Source organism: Miniopterus natalensis, chromosome 13, assembly GCF_054644295.1.
Source record: "Miniopterus natalensis isolate mMinNat1 chromosome 13, mMinNat1.hap1, whole genome shotgun sequence".
In the NCBI taxonomy this organism is placed as follows: domain Eukaryota; kingdom Metazoa; phylum Chordata; class Mammalia; order Chiroptera; family Miniopteridae; genus Miniopterus; species Miniopterus natalensis.
Window position 1 is genome coordinate 11,280,700 of NC_142093.1, and position 24,262 is coordinate 11,304,961.

General features: G+C 50.0%; 1 protein-coding gene across 2 annotated transcripts in view; it reads left to right on the top strand.

Moving 5' to 3' along the window:
* The window catches only part of DPYSL5 (dihydropyrimidinase like 5), a 58,441-nt gene extending 39,098 nt beyond the window's left edge, over positions 1 to 19,343 (top strand). The window contains exons 3-13 of one of the 2 annotated variants that reach the window (XM_087823412.1): positions 3,593 to 3,751; positions 4,742 to 4,921; positions 5,556 to 5,624; positions 7,478 to 7,522; positions 8,396 to 8,471; positions 9,524 to 9,680; positions 12,559 to 12,700; positions 13,896 to 14,038; positions 14,637 to 14,844; positions 18,144 to 18,312; positions 18,967 to 19,343. In XM_087823412.1, the coding sequence (XP_087679538.1) occupies positions 3,593 to 3,751; positions 4,742 to 4,921; positions 5,556 to 5,624; positions 7,478 to 7,522; positions 8,396 to 8,471; positions 9,524 to 9,680; positions 12,559 to 12,700; positions 13,896 to 14,038; positions 14,637 to 14,844; positions 18,144 to 18,312; positions 18,967 to 19,052 (1,434 nt within the window). In that variant the 3' untranslated portion in view covers positions 19,053 to 19,343. The remainder of the gene's footprint in view (positions 1 to 3,592; positions 3,752 to 4,741; positions 4,922 to 5,555; positions 5,625 to 7,477; positions 7,523 to 8,395; positions 8,472 to 9,523; positions 9,681 to 12,558; positions 12,701 to 13,895; positions 14,039 to 14,636; positions 14,845 to 18,143; positions 18,313 to 18,966) is intronic. The other variant, XM_087823413.1, reaches the window with a different exon arrangement.
* Positions 19,344 to 24,262: the final 4,919 nt, after the last annotated feature.

Genomic DNA, 24,262 nt, shown 5'->3' on the forward strand with positions numbered 1-24,262 from the left:
AATTTTAATGAGGTTGAATTTAAAAAAGCAAGTTACAAAAGGATATGGACAATACGATATCATTTGTATACATTTTTAAAATTTGTAAAACAAATATAGTAAAAGCATGAAAACATGAATGGGGGAACTTTTATTAACCTCAGGGGAGAGGCATGGCAATAGGATGGAGAGCTTCAGTTATATGGGAAATATTATATTTCTTTTTTTTATTAAAAAGCATGTAAGGTAAATACAGCAAAAATGTTAACCTATATTTGACTAGTGGGTTCCTGGGTATGTGGTGTACCACTTCCTATCCTTTTACTGTATAGTTGAAGCATTTCATAACTTTAAAAGAAAAGTATTTTAAACACGTGAGCATGGTCAACTAAATTTTAAATAGTTTTAGCTTCCTCCAAATTTACTTTAAAATATATAAAAGTAATATATTCTATTAAATAAATTTCAAAAAAATAGAAAAAATAAATTACTCAGAATCTAATCACCCCAAAACGGTCATTGTTAATGTTTTGGTAGATTTCCTTACATTTGTTTTTTCTGATGGGGGGGATGTCTTTAAAAATAGTTCTCAGCCTCTTGGATACACGTATTAAATTCTACCTTTTTCGAGCATTATGACATCACCCTTTTCCATGTATGACTTAGCCTCCATGAGCATCATTTCTGTTGACTTCCATCAAAGATCTCCAGAGCTTGCTTAGCCAACACCATTTTTGCATAAAAACAGTTGTGAACAGTCAGCAGTCACATACTCGTAAACATAACCCTTTTGAAAACCTGAGGAACAGGATTGGGTCGTGCTCGGCTGTTGATTTCTACACAGCTGTTCTGTAGGGGGTGACAGTAAAAGGGTCCGTCACATCTGTGATATCACATTCCCGAGAAGACTGAGCTGTCGGCATTCATCCCAGGGGTAGGAGCTGTACATATTTTAAAAGCCAGCTCTGCATGTCTCTTGTCTGAGAAAAAACAAGTGCTCAGACCTGCAGCTGGAGGAGTATTTGCTGATTCCATTAAGCTCTTATTTTGAGGCCTGAGTAACAGTGGAAATAATTATTCCAGATATTTATGTGCTCCCCCCCCCAGCTTGTAGATGCTCTCCCATCCATTCCATCTGATCCCCGGGCCCCTGAGAGGAGAGGTGAGGTGCAGAGCAGCCACACAGTTGCCCCTGGATTACAGAAGCAAGTGGGAAAGTCAGGCCCACCATCTGATGCTCCCAACTCCTTCTAGAACCCTCTCAGTGACCATCCTTAGACCATGCAAGAGGGACCATGTCTGCCCAGAGCCCACTGTTCCACATCTAGACCACACTCTGGGTCTCTGGAATTCCCTGGAAGGCCTGAGCTCTTCCAGGGCCTGCACAAGCCTGAATGTGTCCTCCTGGGGGCCAGACCACCAGCATGTGCACACCTAGGTCCAAGGGCAGGGTTTGCAGGGGCTGAGCAGAGCTTAGACCTGTGGGCTGCAGGATGAGTCATGCATGGGCCAGGGGGTGTGGGCTGCGGGCAGGCGCAGAGGCTTAAGGCCAGCGTCCCCTACGGTGTAGCTCAGAGCTGCAAGGTCTCTGAGAATCCTAAATTCAGGCCTGGCCTTCTTGCTCGTTATGACAATATACTCGTCCTAGTAGGAAGATAGTCTGTATTCTGCGTAAGTTGGTTAGCTAGATCTGTAACAACTATTTAGAGATTTGGTACGTGGGCCTCCTTTTCTACTCTTGCTCCACAGATTTTAAGAACAGTCTTATCACACTCCTGTTTCCAGGTTCCCTTTTTTTCTTTCCAAGGCCGCCATCATACTGGGGTGGGGCCGTGTGTGCAAAGGAAAGCAATCTGGAACTGCAGAAAAATGGAACAACTTAGTGTGTAAAATCCCAGGACATCAGACGCCCCCATGTCCATGTGTAAAAGCAAGAAATGCATTTCAGGACACAATACGTAGAGTACAACCACCTGCTAGGAGGATGAATCAGCCTGGCACAAGCCAGCCAAATCAGAAATAGAAGCCAGCTAGTAAGGCTACAATCTGCTGCTCTCCTGCTCTCCGCTTCCCCGCCGCCCCCGCCGCCGGTCCCCCGCGGCCCCGCAGAACTGCGCCCTCTGTCGGGCGCTTTAAGCTATGCGAGAAGTCAGACCCCTGCGCTTCCCGCGACAGCAGGGCCCACCAGAGTCGGCCTGGAAAATCATCGCTGCAAGAATTTTCATTTTAATTGTCTGGCCACTGAACTAATTTTCTTTTTGGTCCTATTCCCCAGCAATATTTCTGATTTTTTATCAAGGATTTAACTGAATGGAGAAGCATGAAATCATTAAGACTATTTCATTGCACTGGTTTTTCCCCCTGTGGAAGACGGAGACAAACAGCGAAGTTCTGAATGTTTACACACACACATTAGGATGAGACTTTACAAAGTCCATTTTATAAGTGATGTTTCACTTGACTTCCACAACTATCCAGGAAGGAAGCTGTTCCCATCATGTAGGTAAAGAACTTGCATCTCAGAGAGGTTAAGTAACCTGGCTAAGGTTGTCCAGCTGGGAGGTGGCAGAGTGGGGACTGGAACTTGGGTGACTCTAAATCACTGTAAGGGCTTAAATAAAAGGACTTTCTACTCACCAGAAAAAGAGAGAGTAACCTTATATCTTCAGAGCCCTCACAAAGTCTCATATTATGAGGTTCTGTCTCAATTCTTTTAATTGTAATAAAGATTTGTTTGGGAACAGCCTTTGGTCAACACTGGTTTTGGAAGCTTGTGGAACTCACCTGACCAAACTTGGTTTTAAAAAAGGTGTGTCGTGGGGTGAGTGGGGAAGTCTTTAATACAGATTTAGTAATTATTCCTGGAAGTATGCTTCCTGATCGCAAGTGTGGCATTTTAGGATTTCTTTTTTAAGTGGGATGTTGTGGAGATTACAAATAGGACAATTTTGCACTGACAGATTATATAGGGACCTAAGAAGCGCTCTTTCTCAAACAGGCAGAGGGAGATGATGATAATGGGCTTGGGAAACTGAAAACAAAGACCCTGATGTTGAAGATGCGTATGAAAACTTTGAATAGAATTGTTTCATGAAATGTGAGAGAATAAAACAGAGCAATATATCCAAATTAACATTTTCTTTATGAGGGTTTAAATATATACGTGCAACTAAATTCATGCACATGATAGACATTTGATCACCATTTGTATTATATCATATATCATATCATCTGTAGATATTTGATTGTGCCATCTGTATATTCAGATTGGCCAAAAATTGTGTGAGGAGATCTTCTCATTGGGAAATAGGGGCTGGCCTGAGGCTGGGGTAACACACTGAGCGCTCTTTCCGAAGCACCACCGGCCGCAACCCAAGATGAGGAAGATGCAGGTGTGTGTGCCGGGTCCACGGTAACGATGGCTGCACACTGGCCCCCGCGCCGTCAGACAGCTCACGGCTTCCCAGATGTCGCCACATCTGGGCCTCACAGCCTCTTGGGAGATGGGGTCTGTAGGTGTCCTGAATGTCCACCTGAGGACCCTGTGCCTCCCCGTGTCAGAGACTTGGGTGCGGGAAGAGAGTGACAAGACTGCTTTTCCCATCTTCCTCAGGCAGCACTAGTTGGAGGAACCACCATGGTCATCGGCCATGTCCTGCCTGACAAGGACACCTCCCTCGTGGATGCCTACGAGAAGTGCCGGGGTCTGGCCGACCCCAAGGTCTGCTGTGACTACGCCCTCCACGTGGGGATCACCTGGTGGGCACCCAAGGTAACGATGGAGTCCTGAAAGAGAGCAAATGCTTTTTTAGGCAGAGGGGCCATCTGGTGGGAGCCAGCTGGGGTGTGGAGCTCTTGCACAGGTGTAGGACACCCCTCCCACTGCCATCCTGACGCCCCTAAGTGCCAAAAGCTTTCTCCATTGCCTCTCCCAGTGCTGGGCTGGAATAGAGGGCCCAGTCAGATCCTCAACAACACTGCGGCCAGGCCAGCCATCCTCAGAGGTTGTGGGGACTTTCATGCATTGAGAATTTTAAATTCATTTTTCTAATGATGAAATTTGGTTTCCAACTACAGATTTTAAAATTAGAAAAGAAAGGAAGCCCATAATCTGGTCATCCCAACACAATCGCTATTTGTTATTTAGCTCATTTCCTTCCTGTCTTTTTTTCATACATGTTTTTTACATAATAACTCTTTTGGCTCAAGTGTGAGCTTTTTCTGTTTGGCTGCATGGTCTTCATGAGCATCAATGCAATGGCCACTAACGTCTGTCAATAGATGGAACTCAATTTACTTCCCTCTTGTCAGACCAGTGCTGCCTCCACGTTCTCCTAACATAAATAATGTTGGAATGAACCTCCTTACGTCGTTTTGTTCCTAAATTCGACTTTCCCCAGGGTCTCTGAGCTTTTAGCACTGCTGTGCCTTCTTTGTAACACCACTTCCATTATGGAGCCGGGGGACTAGGCCATAGGAATAAAAGCTGTTAGTGCGTTTACCAGTAAGGCTGAATAGGAGTCGGAAGCACAGGGCAGGCCCATGCAGTAGGAGAAGCATGCCTAGAAGGAAATAATATAATTCCTCTATTTGTGTCACGCTTGGCAGTTTTCAAAGTCCATCTTCATCCAGGTCCTCATGGGACCTCCCCGCAGCCGGGCGGTGGGAGGAAACGCGCTGCGCACTGAGCCCCATCTGCAGGCCGGGCAGCCTCCTGAGCAGCTGTCCTCACGTGGCACTGCCTTTGCCTTTTGCTCTCCAGGTGAAAGCGGAGATGGAGACGCTGGTAAGAGAGAAGGGTGTCAACTCATTCCAGATGTTCATGACCTACAAGGACTTGTATATGCTTCGGGACAGTGAGCTGTACCAAGTGCTGCACGCCTGCAAAGACATCGGGGCGATCGCCCGAGTCCACGCCGAGAATGGAGAGCTCGTGGCCGAGGCAAGGCCGCAGAGAATGCTGCGGGAAGGGGGGCCGGGGGCCACTAGGGACGGTTCTCATGTTGATCCCTGACCACCCATTTCTACCCCACGATGTTCAGACAAAACAAATTGTAAAAGAAAGTATGAGATGTTAACACCCCAGACGACAAATCCTTGTCGGAAGATTCAAACTTTTCTACTGTCTGTAAAAAACAAATCTCTCTTCGTAGTCCAGAGGGTTTCTAAGTCTTCGGTGACGTCTTAATTCTAATGCCATATTTAAATCCCATTATAGCCAAGGAATTTGGAGCAGCTCTAAGGAATATTTTAATGAGATTTCCAGCAAGGAAATTCTGACTTGCAGATCAGTAGCGTTTGTCGTTGGTGTCCCAGGCCTGCTCTCTAGCTATGGAACTGTATTTTTAAGAGGAAAAGATATTTTCAGTTATTGTGAAGTGAGACTCAGGAGAGCCTCCCTGAAAGGGAGCCCTGTTCTTATTCTGCCCCCTTTAGAAGATGAACATTACAGAAGTGAGGAGAGTAGCAAGCCTGTTAGAATGGACTGAGTATAGCATATTTTACTGTCCCTTGGGTTCAGTATGTTTTGGTATCTCTCTGATTCTCTCAGTGTTCTTTCTTTTGCTATTATTCAGGGTGCTAAGGAGGCACTAGATTTGGGTATCACGGGCCCGGAAGGAATTGAGATCAGCCGTCCAGAAGAGGTGAGAGAGACTCCTGCGTGTCCTTTGTCAGCTTTTTCCTGAGATTCACAGAATCTTTGGGATAGAAGAGACACCAGTAAATATAAGTTGTGTTGTATCACTTCCTCCATGGGTGAGGTTCTACCGGGAGGCTTCTCGGGAACAGCTTCCTGCAGACCAAGGCTGACTTGGCTTCGTTGGGTTCTGATTTCAAGGGTCTGAGGGAGACAATGTGAGCACCAGGGGTCACTTTACTCCAAGTCGAATAGGGAAGGAAAAGGTGTGTGTCTTCCGACGTTAGAAGAAATTTCGGATAAGTCAGTGACTCAGCATTTGGGGGATGAGATCCCTTTGCATATGTGAGGGAGACTTGGGACCCTTCCCACAGAAACAAGAGCTCCCTACTCTTTTTCCCTTTTGACCTTATTACTCGCTGAGATGGTAATTAAGAGCCCTGCTCTCCTTCTGCCCTCTGCTTTTACCCGTGTATAGTTTTGCAGGACATCGATACAAATCCCTCAGGGTCCCCCTGAGAAAGAATTCTGCTCTAGAGGAACCACATTAGGCAGATAATGCCTTCTTGCCCTGTGACCCTGTTCAGACATCCTGGCCATTTGCGAGGGGAAAGCTGTTTTCCACCTCTTCAAAGCCTTAATGAAGAGTGGTTGTTGGATGTCCACGCGGGATTGATGGGAGGCCCCGAGAGATGAGCCGCTGGAGACAGGGTGTAACTACTTCCATCAGACAGACCTAGTCGGCCCATAGTGGGTCAGCTTGGGAGGGGTCCCCCTTCCTCCTCCCCTGGTCTGTCCCTGTCTGTCAGAGTTCTTGAATATAGCTCCTGTTTGACACCTAAGAATTGGTCAAGAAAGATGCACCAGATTCAGCCAAGTAAATACTGTGCCTGTGAGAACTGGAGTGGGTGGGGGTGGGCACAGGACTGGACTTGGTTGAGTTATGTAGGGGAAGAGGAAAGCTTTTTTTTCTTCTTTTTCTTTTTTTAAATATTTCTTTATTGATTTCAGAGAGAGGAAGGGAGAGGGAGAGAGATAGAAACATCAATGATGAGAGTCATTGATCAGCTGCCTCCTGCACACCCCCTACTGGAGATCAAGCCCGCAACCCAGGCATATGCTCTGACCGGGAATCGAACCATAGTCTCCTGGAACTTAGGTCGATGCTCAACTGCTGAGCCACACCGGCCGGGCAAGAGCAAAGCTTTTATTATAGTGGTAGCAGTAGCAAAAATTATCATCATTATCATCTGTTAGTTAAAGAGGAGGGTCCTGGGTCTATGCCAGGGGCAATTTTGCTCCCTGGATACTTTTGGCAATGTCTAGAGATATTTTTGACTATCTCAACTGAGGGATGGAGTGCTACTGGCATCTAGTAGGTAGAGGCAAGGGATGCTGCTAAAGATCTTACCATCCCCAGACAGCTCCCCACCACAAAGAATTGTCCAACCTGAAATGTCAATAATACTGACATTCAGAAACCCTGACCTACGCTAATTTCCAGCTTGAAATCAATTAGTATCGCTCCTTTGCTACAGTGCTGAGGTGGCTGTGGAGAGAACAGACCAGAAAACAGAGAGAGGTGCAACTCCAGGTTTTCATTTGCTTTTGTTTTGTTGCCTTTTAATTAATCCCTGAGTAGCACCCAGCAAGGATTCTCTCAGGGTGAGCAGAGGTGGTTGGAGCTTGGTGCCCCTGCCCAGGGCTTGCCCCCTGGCCAGCCTTGTGGGTGCAGTTGGCCCCTCTGGCTCTGTACCAGACATTCCAGCACACTTGCTATGGGGTGGGCTCTCAGGCAGATGTGGGCTGGCTTGGGAGAGATGGTGAAGCTTGTTTTCTTCCTGCCTTTGTTTCTAACAGCTGGAAGCTGAAGCCACTCACCGAGTTATCACCATTGCAAACAGGGTAAGTAGGCCCCACCCACCCACTCTAAGTCCATTCTCGAATCTGGGATCAGAAACCAACCTGTACAGTGGAGTCTCTTTCTGTTCTGGGTGCCAGCATTATGCCTGGGTGTAGAACCCCAACACTGTTTGCTGAATGAATGTTGTTATTCCCACTGACCTGGCAGGGGTCCTCTTTGCCATCCCCTCTGAGCCTGGCCTCACTGCTAAATGGAAAAGTCTCCCCAGGGAGGCAGGGCGAGGAGGGGCACCACAGAGCCTCACTGCAACTAGAATTGGCTGCCTGTGGAGGAATAGGTAGACATTGTGCTTAGAGAGCCATCCTTTAAACCGCTGCCTCTGGGCCGTCCATAATTTTCCCTTGCTGTGGTTCGGGGTAAAACCCTCTCAGGGTTGGCATACTGTTGTGTGTGGTGGTGGGACCCAGCAAGAGATGCAGGGCCTTTACCAAATACAAGCTCTCAATCATATGCAAGCCACTCAACCACTCTGGTATGCTATTTTATTACCTAAAATTAGAATGATAATATCACTCATTTCTCACAGGGTGGTTGTGAGAATCACAGGCGTCCTGGAGGGAAAAGCACTTTACAAACAGCAGAGCACTGCGCGGAGGTCATTTCTCTGTCTGACATCATTGGTTTGACCTGTTCAGATCATCCAAGTTACCTCCTCTAGGACGCTGGTTTTCTGAGTGTGGTCCCTGGGCCAGCAGCAGCATCGCTTATTAGAAATAGAAACACAGAAATGCAGCTTCTTGGGCCCATGCAGACCCATTGAATCAGAAGCTGGGGTGAAGGCCAGGGTTGATGTTGGTGCTTGTTAGGGTTATGCAGCTGGTGCTCTCTCCTTTCCACCCTGTTTCCATGTTTAGACTCACTGTCCGATCTACCTGGTCAATGTGTCCAGCATCTCAGCCGGTGACGTTATCGCAGCTGCTAAGATGCAAGGTGAGTCCTTGAACTGGAATGGACAGGCACGTGTGGTGGGATTGGAGCCAGATGGGGTCCACCAGCTCCATGTGCTCTGTGGCCCTGCACCTGCCCTTCCTCTTCTCCACCTGTCTCCCCAGAAGCCCCCTGTGCTAGCCTCTGTTCAGTCCATTAAAATCAGATTGTTCCTCTGCACATTTATATGCATAACAGCTTTAGGGAAGTGTCTGTCACTTCTGCTGGGTCTGGCAACACTTTTCAAGTTTTCAGTTGACTCATTAATTGATATTTTTTGGCCTCTTGGGTTTCACTAGTAGTTGCCTTGGTAACCAACATGCAATCCTGGACCAATTCCAATGGACATTTCAGGGGACGCCTGGGATGTCCCTAGAAAAATAACAGCGTGTGGACCCAACTTCCCTATAGCCACCTAGAACCCTGTGTATGAGCCCTGGGTACCTGTTATGATTCCTGATGCTAAGCACCTGGCAACCCCTGGAGGCTCTGTACTTGCTTATAGTGCCAGCCTGGCTCAGGGTGCCAGTGAGGTCCTGGAAACAGGAGAAACAAAGTCATGGTCATAAGCCTGGGGATATAAATCAGGAGCAAGGGCTTCTAGCCCTTCCCACTGTTCTGCCTCCTCACGATCCTACCTCTGTCTCTGCCCTCAAGCCCCTGCCACGGGTCCCACCCCCAGCGATTCCCCTCAAGGTGCTCTGCCTGCTCAGAAAGCAGCCTGGACTGCCCCTCAGCGTGGCACTCACAGCCCCTCTTCCTCTAGTCAGCACCCTGTAGCACCCATGCTCCAGCCAGGATGTGCTCCTTGAAGCGCTATCTGTGCTGCCCCGACTCGGCGCCTTTGCCCCTCTGTTCCCCTTGCCTGGAGCCAGCGTGGGGATCAGGAGCGTTCTGGCCTTGCACCCAGCTGTGCTCTCAAACACCCGAGGGAGCTGCGGCAGGTCCTTTCCCCTCTCTGACTTCACCTCCATCACCCGTTAAATGAGAGGCCCAGACCAATGATCCCTCAGGTTCATGGCTTCGTGGTTACGGCTCGACCCTTCTTCTTCCAGGGAAGGTTGTGCTGGCCGAGACCACCACTGCGCATGCCACGCTGACAGGCTTGCACTACTACCATCAGGACTGGTCCCATGCGGCCGCCTACGTCACAGTGCCTCCCCTGAGACTAGACACCAACACCTCGACCTACCTCATGAGCCTGCTGGCCAAGTAAGACATCTTAGCAGGACCGTCGGAGCCCCAGACCGTGTCATTGCCTCAGGGCAGGCCATTCCCGGGATCTATAGAGCCTTAAGGTGATGGCGTAGAGGCCCCACGTCTGACTCAGTTTGATTTCATTGAGCTCAAAGGATGATTTTGCTTTTCTGACCTTCTCCAGAGCCGTCGGGTAATTGCCATCCCATTGGGCCCCTGTGACCACCTGATTTGGAGGGAGAGCTCAGCTTCGAAGGTGTAAGAGTAAAGGCGTATATCAAACTGCGAATGTGGTTTTGCAGTTTCCAAGGGCGCTGATGTCTTACACTAAGCCTGCGGGGAGCTGTAGGATGTGGCTCCGGCCTGTCCGGAGCATATGCGGGCCTTTCTCTCCTGCTGTCCTTACCTCGCCCCTTCTCATTGTTCCTTGTGTGGTTTTCTCTCCTGTTTCTCGCTCTTTCTTTCTCCTTTCCCTTTCTCCTCTGCTTTTTCTCCCTCTCTTCTCTCTTTCTAACACCGCTTTTTCCCCTTTGATCCTAATCTAAAGGAAATGGTTTAATAAACAGTCTGAATTTGGCAGGACCCAAACATGAAAAGATTTTGTTTTGTCCCAATAACTGCTCGAAACTTCTTCCTTTGCTCTAGTGACATTTTGGGTAGAGGCCATTGCTTTCTCTTCCCTTTTGGTCACTGAATTCTAGTTCAGTTTAAAAGTCAGTGTCTTCCCCTCCCCAGTGCCAGCCCAGGAATGGGGGGGGAGTAGGAATAAATGGGGTGGGGTGATTCTTCTGCACACCCAAGCACACACCTGCACTAGCTGTCGCTGCTCCTCAAGCTAAAAGTGTCCAGCCTTTGGGGCCCTCCTTGTGCAGGGTGCATGCCCAGTGTGGGCTCTCTTGTGCCACCCTCACACAGTCCCCTGATAAAGGAGGTAGATTGCAGCTTGACCTCTTCTATCTGCACCTTCCCAGCTCCAGAACCAGCAGTGTCCCTGTGAACAAGGACCCTGGCATTGCAGTTTAGGCTTGGCCACCTTCTAGTGTCTGAGGCTCAGAGGAAGCTCACACACCTTTGCCACTCCCTATGGTGGGAGGCAGGCTGTCCCCACCCCACTGATCTCCTCACCCGGGAGCTCAGAGGCAGGCCCACCATCCACCTCCCAGGCCGGTGCCCACTCCTGTCACCTCTGTGCTCCACAGTGAACCTCTTAAAAATAGACCCTCCTTGACTTTGGGGTAGACTGGTGGGGGGGAAGGGAGGGGAGGGAAACACCACTCAACCCCTGAAAAGAGGAAGGGCCTTGCCATTCTGCCAACACCTCAGCCTCCCTCCCTGTCTTCTGCTTTTACAGACCTGGGGAGGGGGGATGACACACCTCTGCGAGGCTGGTGGTGGGGGAGCTGAGGGAAGTGACCAGCCCCAACATGAACTATTTGAATCCCTTTTGTAATCAGTGCATATGGGAAATGTGTGCAGTTTTCTAGAATTTGGAGCATAGTTTTAACATTTTAGTTATTTATAGGAATTTACGATTGCCGTAATTGTTTTTATGACACATTTTTGGTGATAACTGATGTTATGCAAAGATTCTGCTCATCTCTAGTGGGTTTCGCAGGCCTGGGGAATGTGGGGAGTCCTCAAGGACCCTAGGAAAAACCCTCTGCTCGGTGGAAGAGCCCCTCCCACAGGCTCTGAGAGGGCCCAGAGCAGCGTCTTTGGTGCGGGGAGATACCAGCCCATGCCACAGGAAGGGCTAAGTCATCTCCCTGCGGATTTGGCCAAGGATATCAGTCATTTGTCAAGAGCTGTTGCTGATGAGCCCGCCAGGCTCCCGGTGGAGAAAGCCCTCTATGCAGACCCAGAACGGCTGAGAGCCTTAAGAATATGCCTCTTCACCAGGGAAATAATGCCTCTGCTTCCAGGGTCCCCTTCTTAAGCAGGCGTCTTAGATGGCCCATGTGCACAAAGCTGTGGTGTCTCCTACAAGTAAAATTAGACTCTCAGGTCCCCAGTGTGTGGTCCCTGCAGTTGTCCCCCTTCTCCCCATGACCCTCGTGCCCCCTTCAAGCCCCTCCCCATCCTCCTGAGGTTGGCCTGGCCTGGGTGACATAAGCATTCTCTCTCCTCTGCCCCTCACCATCCCTTAGGCCTACAGAGACCTCTGAATGTGGGCTGGCTGGCTGCCTCCCTCATTAGGCAGAGGGTCCCGAGTTCTTAGCTGGCTCAAGAGCCCCTCAAGTGCCCGGCCATGCCTTAGCCACCTGCCACCTTGTGTCTGAGGATGATGAACATGGATGGTAGTAACCATGAGCCAGTTGACTTGCTACCATTGCTGGCTCATTAAGGCAAACTTTTCTTCTGTCTTGTTCCTCCTTTCCCCTTCTGGGCCATTAGAGCCCCCACATCCAAGGGAGGTTATGGCTTCGAGTTATTTGCAAAGCTTAACGTTGAACTTGTGTGTTTTAAAAGCACATTCTTCTTGCCAGCAGAGACTGGTGGGGGTCGACGAAGGAGATGAGAGGGAGTTTGCATATGGTTCCATGGTAGTGAAACTACCTCCACGCTCTACTTTAGCTAAACTCTAAAGTTCTGTTTTTCTCTACCTGCTATCTTAATTCTTTGAAGTCAACATCCCGATGACTCTCTGTGTCTGCTGTGGCACTGATGGTCTGCCACACTCAGCACCTATTCCCATTCTGCAGATGAGCAAACTGAGGTTCTCACAGTCTAAGTAACCCATTAAAGGTCATACAGCTACTAACTAGCAGAGCCGAGGTTGAAATCAGCTTTGCCTGGTTATTAAGCAAAGACTTTTTTCCTGTGCATGTCACCACCCTCTGGGACCCTGGCCTCCTTCCCTTTATTGGTCACATCCGTCCTTCTCTCTCCCCAGTGATACTCTGAACATTGTGGCATCAGATCATCGGCCTTTCACCACAAAGCAGAAGGCCATGGGCAAGGAGGACTTCACCAAGATCCCGCATGGAGTGAGTGGCGTGCAGGACCGCATGAGCGTCATCTGGGAGAGAGGCGTGGTATGTTCTTGGGAGCCCCTCCCCATCCTGGTCCAAGTAAGAGTTTCACCCTTAGGAGGGCTGGGTCAACCACAACTCCTTGTTTCACTCAAAAACAGAACCAAAAAGATCTTTTTTTCCTCCCCAATCAGAAAGGTAATAAGGCCTAGTATAGAAATTTGAAAAATACAAAAAAGTATCACAAAAAAATTTTTTCCTAATTCCATACCGAGAAATTAAATTTACTATTTTAGTATGTTTCTTCCTAATTCTGTGATGTACTATTCATTATTTTAATAACTGGATTCATCCCTTGTTTTTCATACAACGTATCTTGAGTGTCTTCCTCTATCAGTAAAAATTCTTTAAAAACATCTTTTGTAATGGCTAAATAATGTTTTCTCCAATGGAAGTACCATACTTCAGTTAATCCTTCCCTGATGTTTGGAGCTTTCGGCTGTTTCAAATTCTTGCACTTAAAAATGATACTGCAGAGAACCTCTTCGTTCATGAGTATGTGTCAGCATTTCTGATTTTTTCCTGGGGACAGATTCCTAGAAGTGGATTTCTGGGCCAAGGGGTGTGAACATTTGTAAGGCTTTTGATATCTTTTGTTCGGTTACTTTTCAATAAAGACAGGGACTGGGATTCGTTAGCATACCACCTGTTCTGCCCGGGGAGAATTTGTATTGCTGGTCTTGACCTGTCACAGGCTAGAAGCAGTGTACAGTATGAGTCCAAGGAGGTGTGATGTCTTCAAGACCAAGCCACCAGCTCAGGGAGGACCCACGAGGTGCCTCAGAATCCTCTTTGAAGAGAGTACATGGTGCTGTCATGGGTGGGTGGGTAGGGTGATAAGATGCTTTTCTAGATCACAGAATATATGTCCCTCTGTGGGTGAGGGAGGCTCCTGACTCATGCACAGTGGGCACATGAGCGGAGCTGGGTCTACAATCAGCAGGTAGATTCCCACCAGGTGGGCAGCTCTTCAGAACAAGGGCCCACTCACTGTTGCTGGATGAAGAAGAAAGAAGTGAGTGCCTGCTACCAAGCCACGCAGGTTGGCTCATCTAAAATGGTGCCCATGGTGTGTCCACCTCAGCACAATGGTGGTTCTGACCAACTAAAGGCCAGAGGCCAGAGCCGAGGATGACGAGGGGCTGGAGGCACATGGGGCTGGATGACCTGACACTTCTACAATTCTGCAATGTTTCAGGTTGGAGGGAAGATGGATGAGAACCGTTTTGTGGCCGTCACCAGTTCCAATGCAGCGAAGATCCTCAACCTGTATCCCCGCAAGGGCCGCATCATCCCGGGAGCCGATGCCGACGTGGTGGTGTGGGACCCAGAAGCCACAAAGTAAAGCCTGCTGCTGGTCTCCAGAGAGAGGGGGCTTGGGATGTTAAGGAGCTTGTATTACAGAGCTCCAAAAGCATACCACCTTTGCACTCCTTCTAGCATAGAGAAGTGTGACCCTGAGCATCTTCCCTTCCCTCTGAGCGTCACCCCTTCCCTCTGAGCACCACCCCTTCCCACTGAGCATCACCACTTCCCTCTGAGCATCACCCCTTCCCACTGAGCATCACCCCTTCTCTCTGAGCATCACCTCTTCCCACTGAGCATCACCACTTCCCTCTGAGCATCACCCCTTCTCACTGAGCATCGCCCCTTCCCTCTGAGCATCGCCCCTTCCCACTGAGCATCGCCCCTTCTCACTGAGCATCACCCCTTCCCTCTGAGCATCGCCCCTTCCCACTGAGCATCGCCCCTTCCCTCTGAGCATTGCCCCTTCTCACTGAGCATCACCCCTTCCCACTGAGCATCACCCCTTCCCACTGAGCATCACCCCTTCCCACTGAGCATCGCCCCTTCCCACTGAGCATCTTCCATTCCCACCAAGATGTGGCGTCTTTACCTCTCCTCAGAGCATTCTCTCCCCCCACTCCGCCCCCACCAGGACCATCTCGGCCAGCACCCAGGTGCAGGGAGGAGACTTCAACCTGTACGAGAACATGCGCTGCCATGGCGTGCCGCTGGTCACCATCAGCCGGGGCCGGGTCGTGTATGAGAACGGTGTCTTCATGTGCGCTGAGGGCACTGGCAAGTTCTGTCCCCTGAGGTCCTTCCCAGACACTGTCTACAAGAAGCTGGTCCAGAGAGAAAAGGTAAGGTTGAGGAGGGGGAGGAAGATGTGTGGGAAGAGATTGAAGCCCCTGTTAGGAGCATCTCACATGACTGTTTTAAATCTCAAAGATGTTCTCACTCTATTTTCCCACCGAATCCTATTGCCTGGTGGTCACTTTGGGAACAAGATATAGTAGGAAAGAAGCATGTGTAACAAAGTAAAATGTATTGGGAAGGGCCCCCCCTTTCCCCTGGATCTGAGGGAATACTGTGAGCTGCTCACGACTGTGCTGACATCTGGTGTCTGGGAGGATTCTTGCCGTCCACAGGGCAAGCGATCCCTGTCTTAGCCTGGAGTTGCTCTTTCTCTGAAACCTCTCCCTCCCTTGTGATTGCAGTAGGCTGGGTGGGCTTTGCTGAGTCTGGGCCCCCAACACTTAAGTGGTCAGGCCAGGTCTGGAGTAGTTCATTTCTCAAGGGTTGCACCCATTCCTTGGATTCCATAAGCACTCTGGGTGTATCCCGTGCTCTGGGTGGACACTTCCCCCAAAAAGAAGGCTGGCTGTTCCCTCATTGCTTGGGGATTGATGTCCAGCCACATCCTGGAGAGTCTGGCCTGAATCCTTACTGACAGCTCCAGGCACTGGAACCTACCGTCCTGGCTTCTGGGTAGAGGTCCCACGTCATCAGAAAAGAACAAATCTGATGAACTGACAGCAGAAGCATCCTGCTCTTTTCCCCTCCCCTTTCTCTGGCCTAAAGCAATTTTACTTTGTCTTCAAAATGCCCCTGCCTAGCTATTTCCAGATGTCGTCTAAAAGGGTGGGTGTTCTTAGATATATCACGGCCGAGGGCCTAGGTGTCCCAGTCTCACTGGGTGCAGCAGCTCTTTCCTGCCCAGGCTCTGGGATGCCACTGGTGTAGTCATGGCACACTTAAGAGATTTCAGTCATTTTTTTTAATTTTTGAAAATTTTCTCACCCAGCTTCTCCTGTGTCCCATTTGTTTGTTCCTTTTGCCCACTACATCCCAGTCCTCTGTTCACCACAAGTGTTTATCTCTTGGAGGCAGCAGCTGTGAGGGTTTCTGGATGAGTTAGGAAAACTGTGCGGTCTGGCCTCGTTTGTCAGCCACTTCACTGTCCAGGGAGGGAGGCCCAGGAAAATTGTGTGTTTTAGCCAGAGACCCTAAGGAGCAGCTCAGGGAGTACAGTTTCTGGGCCCCTCCCGGGTGATCTCCACCCCCTTTGACCCCCACATTCTGATCACTCTCCCAGATCAGCATCAGCTTCCCATTCCCAGGCCCTGAGCTCTCCACTCATGACCGGCTCTGACTTCCAGCAAGGGACCAGGGATTTAAAGGACCTTGGCTGAAAATAGACTCATCTGCCATGTTGCTGAGCTCTAGCAATCTGCCTAATAGTGTCTAAGGAACAGGCCCTTTAAGAGCTGTCTCTGGCTCGATATGCTTGCCATCAAGTGGCCACACGACCTCTCTTCACCCAGACTTATTACCCTAGTTCTCTGATCCTCTGAAAAAGCTAAGCCCCTGTACTCGGTTCCTGGGTCCTTTCCAATTTGTGCCACCCTTTTCTCCCTGAACCAGCCAAGGCTCTCAGGGGCAGCTCCTCAGACTTTGCCCTCCCTGTTTTCTGAACACCCTCTGCACCTACTAGCTGTGAGCCCCAGCCCTGGGATGACCCAAGGGCCAGAAGGAAGGAAATTTCCATCAGCTGGGATGGTGGCAGGTTGGCCTTCATGCTCTGTGTAGGCCCCCTAACCAGGACTCCATTTCAGCCTGAGCCTGGCCCTCAGTGGAGCCCCTCTGCCACAGCTTCATTCACAAGAACCACAACTTGATTTCACAGATTGGTCCCGCTCCCTGGGCTGAGAGGGCGTGTGTGGTGGAGCGAGGGGAATGTTCACGTCGGATACTGCTGGTCTCCATTACCCATCTTTGATTACCAGATAGCATTCTAAATGAGCAGGCAACGGGGAGCCCTGAGTTCCTGAAGGCACACGAGGGAACCGTGAGCGTGTCTGTGACCACTGAGCTCGCGATTCGCAGGCTCGTTGTGGGGGGTGGGAGGCAGGGGTCTTGAGGTACTGCCATTGCTTGGTTCCCTCCACGCTTGATTAAAAAAAAACCTGACATTTGAAAAACAACCATCTAAACCATAAAGGTATATTAACACCAAAAGATCAACTCTGTTGGCGCTCACTGGGATTCTCCCAGGGCCTCTGCTCCTGCCCTTCCCCACTGCGACCCTGGCCTCTAATGTGGAAGCCAGACTGCAGCCTGGCAAAGGCCGGAATAGTTCAGGCCAAGTTTGACATCCTGGGGGCTGAGCCAAACTACAGGTCTGTTGTTGGAGAATATAAAGGAATGTGTAGACTAGAGGGCCTTCAGGAGATCACCTAGATCTATTGTTTCTCTCAACAAGATTTGCAGTAAGCATCGAGCAGCATGGAGACTGAGGTTCTGTCCCTGACGAGTGCCTGGGGTGGAAGTCACCTGTGCTGCTCCTTCGGATTATGCACACACTCCAACGCACTTCCTCCTCTCTGTAACAGCACTTTCCCGTATGATTGAGCACCCTTAAATGGCCTCTGCCATAATAACAGCTGCTGGTCCTTAGCAGTTCTAAGAGCTTTGCATACACTATTTCATTTGCTCTCATAACAACTCTATATGTAGTACTAATAGGTATTATTATCAGCCTAATTTTACAAACAGACACAGAGAGGTTGGGTAACATGCACAAGGTCATACAGCTTGTAAGTAACAGAGCTGAGATTGGAACCTAGGCAATCTGTTTGCAGAATATAGGCTCTTAATTCTATGGCCTTTGTTAGTACAAAATTAAACAGTATTGCTGCTGGGGCTCTCTCATCTACAAATTAACTGTATTTAGCCTCTATCCCCACGAAGTTGTCAGATCACAGTAAAAGGCATGGCCTCTTGGTAGCCGAGCAAGTGGGGGGAATAACATTGCTCCATGGGAGGGGTGCTCTATAAGGTTCAATATTTCTGAAGTCTACCTCCTCCCTTGGAAAGGATTCCACCAATACTTAGGGGAGCCAGTGGGCGTTTCCTCTGCGGAAGCACACATGCACGTATACATACATGTGCACAGACGCACACACACATGCACTATTTAGGAGGTACGAGAAAATAATTCTCCACCCCGTGCTCAAGGTAGAGGAAGTCTTTGTCACTGTAATTTGGGTCCTGAGCAGAACGGCAGCATCTGGAGTCCTGTCAGCCACTGAGGTGGCTCTGGTGGTGATGGTCTCGGCTCTAATGGTGTCTTTCCTTTCCCCCCTCCGCTCTTCACTAGACCTTAAAAGTTAAGGGAGTGGATCGCACTCCCTACCTGGGGGATGTAGCTGTCGTAGTACATCCTGGGAAAAAAGAGATGGGAACACCGCTCGCAGACACTCCTACCCGGCCCGTTACCCGACATGGGGGCATGAGGGACCTTCATGAATCCAGCTTCAGCCTCTCTGGTAAGAGCAAGGGCCACTCGGACTGGCACTTGCATCTCCACCTCAGCGGGGTGGCAGGAGGAGGGCTAGCCATTGCTTCGTCTACTACCACCCACGTCTCAGGGCAGAGCCAAGTCTGGGCAGAACTCTCAGACTCAGCCAACATTAAGCAGCCTTCCCTCTGCCCCAAACCTTGTCTGTTCTAGATGGGACAGGCTGAAGACTGTCCCAGTGCACTCCCTGGAGCACCAGGCCTCCTTTTCTAACTAAGTCTTGAGATTTCAAGATGTGGGCACCTTCAGAGTGTGTTCTTTGTTTTTCCAAAACAATGAAGCCCCTTCCCTTCTTTCTCTCTTACTCACTGAGGCATATGGACAAAGGCCCACTTGCTAACAGGCCAATCCATAGTCCGGGTTCCTGGCAAGAGACCATATGTCCAGGACTGGGAACAGTGAGGGTGGCAGAGTGGGGCAGCTAATCATGGAGGTTCTGAATCAGGAAGAGCTGGGTTCAAATCCAGACCCTGCCACTTACATACTGTGTAACACTGGGCAAGTTACTTAACTTCCCTGAGCCTGTTTCTTTATCTGTAAAATGGGGTGAGGGCAGAGGTGGCCCTGCCTTTGTGACCCAGACAAGAGCAGCCCAGCTAACCCCCTGCTTCCTTCCCTTCAGGTTCTCAGATCGATGACCATGTTCCAAAGCGAGCTTCGGCTCGGATCCTCGCTCCCCCCGGAGGCAGGTCAAGCGGCATTTGGTAAAGGCGCCGACCAGCACCCCCCCCAAGTGAGGATGCATCGCTGCCACCAGCCCGCACACCCTCCAGTCGCAGCTGCAGGGGCAGGAGAGGCTGGGCTGGGCAGCTCACCACCTGAGCGAGGGGCCAGGTCCCGGGAGCCCTCCTCATGTCTGACACGTGATTCACTGTGCTTCGAGCCAACCCTAACAGGCACTTTGAGATGCGTTCCTCCTGCTGCAGTCCTCTCCTGCCCTGGCCTCGTGGGGCCCAGGAAGCCCACACTATGCACAGAGCCCAACACGCAGAGCCCGGCCCAGCCCCTCCTCTCACACCTCCACGTGCTGGCTTCAGGAAAGCCCAGACTTTAGTGCCCTGCCCCTGGCCCCGCCAGTCGTCCAGAGCACTTTAGCAGATATGTTTTAAAAGGACCCCCCTCCCCATCCCCTTAGGCTCCGTGGTCACCTTTCTCAAGTTAGACAGGTGTTAGCTGCCCGGCCAAGCCCAGAATGTCCCATTTTCCTGACTCAGCTCCGGCCCTGTGTGGATGTGGTTGGGACACTCTGCGCCCTTTACCAGCTTCTTCTCCCCACCCTGCCCTCTGGGAGTCACGCCCAGAAGGCTAGCTGGGCTGGGCGCAAGGCTGATGCCAGGCGCGTGTACATGATTTTGTTTTGCACGTTTGGTTTGCGCAGTGGTTTGGTTTGACTTGTTTGTGCATCCTGTGACAATTAACGGTGCTTTGTGTCATAGCATAGCATAGAAACAGGAATAGATGTGGACCTTAGGAGATGCTGCACTCGACACCAACCAGACAGCCTAGGGCACGGGCGGGCGGGGGAGGGTGTGCTAGACTCACAGGCCCCTCTCCCCACATGGAGTCTTCCAGGCTGCCACCCACACACCCTGTCCCAGGCCCTATTCCCATCCCTTCCCCTCCTGGTCTAGTTCCCTACATTCTGAGAGGGTGCCCAGGATGCTGGCCCTGGAGATCTTTGGGGAGCAAGAAGGCCTTTTCCAGTCTCTGGCCCTGATCACTCCCAGCAGTAACACCCCCAAACACCCAGGTTCCTATAAACTCCCCCTGCTGGACAGAGGCCTGGCTGCTCCTCCTGTGTGACTGGTGAGGGGCCTGATGTTTGCCGAGAGAGGGGGAGAGGGCTAGCTAGGTGCCAGGGAAGGAAACCAGGCCAGCAGGACCTGACTATAGAGCCTGCATTGCTGCGCAGTTGCTCTAGTCTCCTGTGGACAGCACTGTGCCCTCACCTGCTGTGGCCTCCATTTCCTCCACGTCCAGTTGGGCCCTCCCTGCCTCCAAAGCTCCAGGAGGTTTCCATGGAAACTCGAGAGGCTGGGTGACCTCCCAGCTGCCTGCCCTGGTTAAGCCTTGTCGTCTCCTCGGGGAAGTGATCTCACATTGCACATTCGGTTTGAGCACCCAGGCTGCGCGTGGCTCCTGGACTCTTGGGCTAGTGGTCACACCCTGTACATTTCTATCGTGCTTTCCATGTTTCCAAACCACTTCCATAACCGAGTCCTCAACTGCTTCTTACGACAGAGCATGTGTCATTCTCTCCATTTCAAAGGTGAGGCCCAGAAAGCTTAGGCCTCTGACCCCAGAAGTGTCCATGACCACCCTTAAGAGCTTGGCTGTCTACCCTAGCTGTGGAAAGGAAGAGTGGGGTGATGTCCCTTGTAGATCCCACTGAGTTTAACCAGTTAGAAGACTTACTCCCCTAGTAGGGATTTTGCTTTGTTTTGCACAGGTAGGTAGATTTTTGTCATAAACAAACTAATGCATATTCACTGTTGGAGCCAGAATTAGTTACATGCTGGGGGGTTGCCATGTGGTTTGAGCTGCCTCCACATCGTCGCTTGTCCCTTCATGCTCATCTTCCTCACTTAGGGGCTGAGATGACAGAGACTGTAACCCAGGGAACAGAGGCAGCAATGGCACTCGTAGAGAGTGGCAGCCATGGGGACAGGAGTAGGGACCTGGGCCTGGGAAACCGTGACACTGACCCCTTGGTGCAGTGCCCATCATCTTTGTCTCTTTCAGCCCTTGCTGGGTCATGGGCCTTGGGCAGATGCCAAAGAGCCGAGCAGTGGTGGCCCGTGGGCAGAGCATCCCTGCTCGGGCTAGGAAAGCTTTACCTTCTCTGAGTGCCTCCGCCTGAGAGATGCATGGCCTGGGCTCTGGGAGACCACATCTCTGAGTGGTCCACCGTCGGCCTCCCACTTCATCCCCCCTGATCCTTACCCAGACCCCACCCTTGCCCAGGAGCTTCTAGATGAAAATCAGAAGGAGGTTCAAGGAACCAAATGAATGGTCAGCCCCCACCATCTGCTCCTGGCCCGTGTGCAGAGCTCCAGCCAGCTCCACCACCAACCCCACTGGCTCCTGGTTGCACTGAATGCAGCTCTCAAACTGGTCTTGTACTTGCTGAATAAATACTGTTGTTCTTGCCTTAGCTGCTCTCTAGGTTTGTGGGGTTAAGTTACAGAAAATCGTGCTACTGTGTGTGCGCGTGTGTGTGTATGTAGTGCTAGGAGTCCACATTAGGTCTCTGTCAAGCCAATGCCTTGATGAGGGCTTTTCCAATACTGACCCAGAAACCACAGAACCACACAGAAACCCAAACCCCCTCCAGCTACCCAGGCGGCAGGCACAGCCTGGGGTCGGGATGGAGCCTCCAGCACCCAAGTGACTTCCTCCCTCCTCTGTAAAAGTCATGGTGCTAAGATTGTGTCAACCCTAAGACAACACATGGTCCTGTGCTTTGGCCACCCATCTGAGGCAAAAACAAAACAGCCCGACACCTTGTGTTCTGGTGCAGGTTTGTATTAAACTGTAGCTACTTCTCACTTGGTCTCGGTTGTGTTTCTTCAGAGGAGAGGGGGTTTGGCAGAGCACCTCTCCTACAGTAGCCGGGGGTGGAGCTGAAGTTGCTAAGAAGACTCAGCTTTGGTTTTTCACTCCTATTGGCAGGTGGCCACTTACTGGGAGGCCTGAGCAGGGCCTGCAGGTAAAAAAAAAGTTGAGAAAGATGGGAGCCTCAGTGGCCCAACACTAGCAATAGGTCTGTCTCCTGGTGGGAACAAGACCAAAGTTCGAGGTCTTGTTCCCAGGGCAGGTTGCTGAGTTATCTGAAACAGGGACCATCGGGGGGATCATTAGATATGAAGGGGAAAACAGGCTTCCCCGACCTCCCTTTTGTCACCTATTCTCTGTCACCAATGGGGAAACCATCTTCACACAGTGGAACCCCTAACTGATGGGACTATGGCCTCGTAAAAATCACATGACAAAAGGCTGTCCCGAGACCAGTGTGTCTGAAGGATCCTCAGGCTCCCAGAACCTCCTCCCTGGATTGGCCCGCTGTCCCCACAAACCCCATCCGCCTGCATCAAGACTCCCTGCCTACTCTCCAGATCTCAGCCAGATGTTGTGAGGAATGATCTGCTCAATTTCACACTAAAGAGTGAGTGAAATGTCGCTTCCAGTACTGTGGAGTCATTTGTACTTATTTCTTAGCCCCCAAAGACAAAACTCTAATGAGGGAATTTTAGGTCGTGTGGGGAAATGTTGGCAGCAGGGGATCTTTCCCAGCTCTTGCCAAATAAGCAGCCCCCCTGCAAATAAAGCAGGCTGCGGCCAAAAGCACTACCCGGAGCGCTGCAGTTAGGGCAAAGCACTTAGTTATAATGAAATGAGCTGTGTGACAGTGCTGTGGGGTTTCTGAGCCAGATGGAAACACCATTACCTGGTCTGCAGGATGCTGAGTCCCTGGGATGGTCCTGGGCCAAAGTGTCTGTGTTCCCATAATGTGGGAGCACAACAGAGTTTGGTTAACTGCCAAAAATCCATTGTGTTTGGATGAAAATGACATGACCACACATTTGGCAGGCCATGTGCGTGGTCTCAGGTGGTTTATAGAGAAAAATAAAAGGTACCCAGGAAGATACTCGATGCCTCTGCATGTATGTAGTCGTGGAGAAATAAAAGACCACAGACAGTGAAATAAGGCTGGATCAATGATAAGAATCTGCATTTGGGGAAACCTGAACCAGCCAGCAGCTAAGCAACCATCACTCTCAATTTCTTCACTCAGAACTGCAGGTTGACTTATGTACAGGCCCAACCTAACAGAAGTGCCTTGTATTTAGTGAAGGAAGCAGAGTCTCCTGACACCCCAGGAGAAGAACCTTCATGATACACCGGGAGGGTAGGCCTTATAGTCCTAGGTGAATGGAAGTTACTTGAGCCCTGGCGGGTGTGGCTCAATGGGCTGGAGCATCTTTCTGTACACACGGGAGGCAGCCGATCAATGTTTCTCTCCCTCTCTCTCTGTTTCTCTTCCTGTCTCTCTAAAAAATAATCAAAAAAAATATCCTCGGGTGAGGATTTTTTTAAAAAAGGCTACTTGACAGTGTTGCTGATCACACATTTGAGGAGCTCTTAGTATCTTTACAGTAAAACGTCAAAAGAGCGAACATTTTGTTAACACTTGCTACTGTCTTATGATGGAAGTTGAGCCTTCACTTTCTTCCCCTGGTGTATTTACAAACCACCCATTTATACCTAGAAGAATCTTGTCCTGGTTTGCCCAGGACAATCCTGGTTTTAATCTGTTGAGCCAGAATTATTATTAATAGTGCTGCCTTTCACTTTCAAATACGTCCTGGTTTGGATAATAAATTATGTGGTCACCTTATATGCATCTATATATTCAGTGGGGAGTTGTGCCAGAGGCAGTCAATCAATGACTCTCATCATTGATGTTTCTCTCTCTCTCTCTCCCCCCCTCTCTCTGAAATCATTAAAAATATATTTTTTTAAAAACTAAAGATGTATCTTTTTTCTCAATTCAAACGCTTTCCTTTGAGTGTAACAGGTAGATCATAAAATGCACACAGCAGTGTCCGTTCTGCATGTAAGGAGTTTGAAAGTCTCTACTCCATCCTAACAACAGGCGAAAACTGAGCAGACTGAAGAATCAGCACTGACTCTTGGATCCACAAGAGAGGGAAAGACATGGTACACCACTGCCCCCAAGGTTGAGGGAGATAAAGTTGGAGGGATCACACTTCCTGGCTTTAAAAGCTGCCACAAAGGGGTAATCAAGACAGTACCATGTAGTACTGGCATAAGGGTAGACATACAGATCAGTTGAATAGATTGAAAGTCCATTAAAAAAAATGAAGTGTCTATGGTCCACTCATTTTTGAACAAGA